The sequence below is a fragment of the Poecile atricapillus genome, chromosome 1, assembly GCF_030490865.1.
Source record: "Poecile atricapillus isolate bPoeAtr1 chromosome 1, bPoeAtr1.hap1, whole genome shotgun sequence".
Lineage (NCBI taxonomy): Eukaryota > Metazoa > Chordata > Aves > Passeriformes > Paridae > Poecile > Poecile atricapillus.
In genome coordinates, this window is record NC_081249.1 from 88352056 (window position 1) to 88355612 (window position 3557).

The following is a 3557-nucleotide window of genomic DNA, read 5'->3' on the forward strand; positions in this document are numbered from 1 at the left end:
CAACACTCCCCAGGCATTCATATTTATATGATGCAGTCTTTCCTGGTAAAAGTCACATGATAAGACAGTATCTTAGCCTTTGTGTTGCCATAGGAACAATCCAAACCTAAAGCATCTCCCTGTAAAAGGAAATATGCTTTTCTTTCTGCAAAATAGGCATAGGAAAGTCATACTCTTGTTAGACTAATGGCATTTTAGCTTTCAGTATCTAGAATAATTCAAGGTTAGATGAGTTTACACTAACAATCTTTCCATTTGTCATGAGGTGCCAGAGTGCAGCCTTCTGCTAGATTTGGAGAAAACCACAGCCATTTTTCCCTTCATTCTAGCCATGAACTTTCTTCTTCTAGCCTTCCTTTAAGCCCCTACAGATTTATTGTGCTGCTAAACTTACCAGTCTAAAATTTGTACTGACCACCCAATTTCTACTGTCATCTTGACAGAAAAATAACGAAACCAATATTTTAATATTGGTATATTAGCTTTGAAAAAAATTTGTGTTGATCTTCTGACTGTGCTGGGATGACTGTGAATGTAAGCCTGAATATGTATGTGATCAGAGAAGCGAGACCAGTGATTGATCAAAGCTCTGGATCCTCACAACTCACTAAAGCATTTCCCTTTAGATCAAGTGTTATGTTGGGGATTTTTTTGAGCAGAGATATCTTTTTCTCACAAATGTAGTGATACATGATGAATTCTGCCTGGATATTTGCCTTAGCAAAGTCTACCATGATCTGGTTATGGGGCTGTTTTCCAACAAGCATGAGTTTATTCTGCTAAAATTTACCACACACACACATCACAACTCTGATAGCATCCCAGTTCACCTGAGCTGTTTTCTTCCTCCTCAGCATTTTCCTGAGGATCCCTCTGATTTCCTTGTTCCTCAGGCTATAAATGAGGGGATACATTAAGGGAGTAATGTTGGTGTAGACCAGAGACACCACCTTGTCTCGAGCTGGTGAATAACTGGACTTGGGACGGATGTAAATGAAGGTGGCGCATCCATAGTGCAGTAAGGTGATGGCCAGATGTGAAATGCAGGTGGAAAAGGCCTTACCCCTTCCCACAGGGGAGGTGATGTGCAACAAAGCCACGGCAATGCAAACGTAGGAGGCCAGGATTAGGAGGAAGGGGAGCAGCAGGAGGAGCAGGCAGGCAGCCAGCAGGGGCAGCTCGGGGGTGTAGCTCTGTGTGCAGGCCAGGTGCAGCACGGCTGGCACATCACAGAAGAAGTGGTTGATGCGGCGTGACTGGCAGAAGGGCAGGCGGAACACGGCCACCGTCAAGCCCAGGGCAACAGCAGAGGCTCCCAGGCCGCAGGTGAGAGCCAGCCTGAGGCACAGCCCCTCGCTCATCAGGGCCGCGTAGCGCAGGGGGTGGCAGATGGCCACGAAGCGGTCGTAGGACATCGCCGCCAGCAGGAAGCACTCAGCCCCTCCGAGGGCCACGAAGAAGTGCATCTGTGCAGCACAGCCCAGGAAGGAGATGGTGCTGCCATCCACCACCACCAGGCTGAAGAGCGCCTTGGGGACAACGACTAAAGTGTAGCAGAGCTCGATGGCAGAGAGCTGGCAGAGGAAGAAAATCATGGGAGGACGTGAGGGCTCCATAACCACCGCCATGAAGATCATCATATTCCCTGCCAACGTGACCAAATGAACGATGAGAAAGATAAGGAAGAGCGGGACCCGCAGATGGAGAAGCTCAGAGAAGCCGAGCAGGAGGAACTCCATGGTTGCACCAGTGCTCACATTGTCCCTCTCCATGCAGCCTTCACATGGCATCTACAGGAGAGAAACAGAGGGGAAACAGCTGAATTAGATGTCTGGCAATCAATTCCATTTAGGAAATAACATTGCATTACTGTAGAACCAGTGTAGTAAAGGTTATTGGGTAGGGAGGAAGGTGATTTCATTAAAAAAAACCCCCCAAACTCCAAACCTGATTTCACTCAGCCACATTCAGCACACTCTCAGACCCATATTCTCCAAGAGTTCTTGTGCCCAAACAATCTCCCTAGGATTCTTTGCCATGGCATTGGTGACAAAGACTGTCAGCTGTTGGATCTTCATCACTTCTTCTGAATTGTTCTTAGGTTTGTGACCACGTGCAGGTTTTGAACATTCGTTAGGTACCCTTTAGGAATTGACACTGATTAGTCTGACTGAGCTGTTCAGCTTTTGAGAATCTTCATTGGACTCTCTCTCTTGAACTGAGTGTCCTAAGAAGCTGCAGAAAGAGGTGTTTTGGTCTTGAAAACCATCAGCTCCTAGGTCTCAAAGAAGCTGCTGCTGCTCCTTGTGCTTCCACTCCCAGTCAGACCTGTTAATTCTCTATTCACAGCACTTCTGCAGTCCCCTACATCGGTGTCAGAGATGTACCAGGACAACCAGACAGTGAGCTGAAGGTCCTGTGCCACAGCCTGACTCCAATTAGTGGAAATTTGAGGTACTCTCTGACTGGCTTTTCCCCTCTTGGCAGTGGATCTGCCATAAGGTTCATAGAGAAAAAGGATTTCAGTGATTAAACATGAGGATTCCGAAATTAGGGCTGACATTTTGGCTGCTTACATCTTTATGCCTGCCTCAGCCCTATGGCATCAGAGTTAAAGTAAACAAACTTCCATTCTCAAAACCAAAGATGTCCATGGCAACATAACTACTCTGTAACAGTTTTTTAAGGAAAACACAATGCTAATATCCTGGACTCGAAGACTGAGATCTTGCTTTTCACTGGAAGAGCAGAAATTTCCTAAGAATGTGAAGTGATACAAAGTCATTTGAGCTGAAAAATCTAGGAAAAATAAGAATGTAGAAAGACATACAAAAATTAATTATATATACTGGTCATGGGTGAACAGAGTCCATTGCTCATATGTTCATCAATGAATACAGTATTAACTACAAGAAATAATTCTTACTCTTTCTACACTTTGCAGTAAAACAGAAATAAAATCAGAGATTCCTTGAAGACTCCTGCTTATAGAAAAATCCCAGCAATATTTAAGTGTGAAGCAAACTGGAAAATTAATATGAAATGTCATCAAAGACTAATAGAAGGAATGTGAAATTGGTGGAAAAGCTATTAGTGGATATGGGGATTTTCCTGAGAATGGTGTTTCAAAAAAACTCCAGAAAAAATAAACAATACTATTGAGGAGCTTAATCTGCTTAAAGCCTACAGATCTTTGCCTCTTTTTTTTTTTCTTTTTTTTTTCTTTTTTTTTTTTCTTCTTTTTTTTTTTTCCCCCCCAGGTTTTCCTTGTGATTCAGTATCTCAGCAGCATTCAAAATGTCTGGGGGCTCAGGTAAATATGAAAATATCCACAATTATGTTTCAGCAGGTGCAAAACTAGGAATTTAATCTCTCTGCCTCAGAGCATAAGTCAGCAAAATTAATAAGCTAGGAAGAAACTACCATAAACTCTAAGACCAAAAAATAATGTACAGTCAGTGAAGACCAAGAAGGAGCTCTGTAGACAACACAGAGAGAGCAGTGATCCTGCAAAAACAAGTTAAAAATACTACTGCTATGCACAGTTTCCAGCAGTT

At 43.5% G+C, this 3557-nt stretch overlaps 1 protein-coding gene across 1 annotated transcript; it reads right to left on the reverse strand.

Annotated features, from left to right (window-relative positions):
- Nucleotides 1–779: 779 nt before the first annotated feature.
- Nucleotides 780–1790, reverse strand: LOC131579537 (olfactory receptor 10AC1-like). Its single transcript, XM_058839690.1, has one exon. It carries the CDS (start codon nucleotides 1788–1790, stop codon nucleotides 780–782), a length of 1011 nt encoding a protein of 336 aa, XP_058695673.1.
- Between the last annotated feature and the right edge of the window lie 1767 nt (nucleotides 1791–3557).

Excerpts from the sequence above, each read along its gene's own strand:
- LOC131579537 (XM_058839690.1), bottom strand. The coding sequence starts at position 1,790 with ATGCCATGTGAAGGCTGCATGGAGAGGGACAATGTGAGCACTGGTGCA.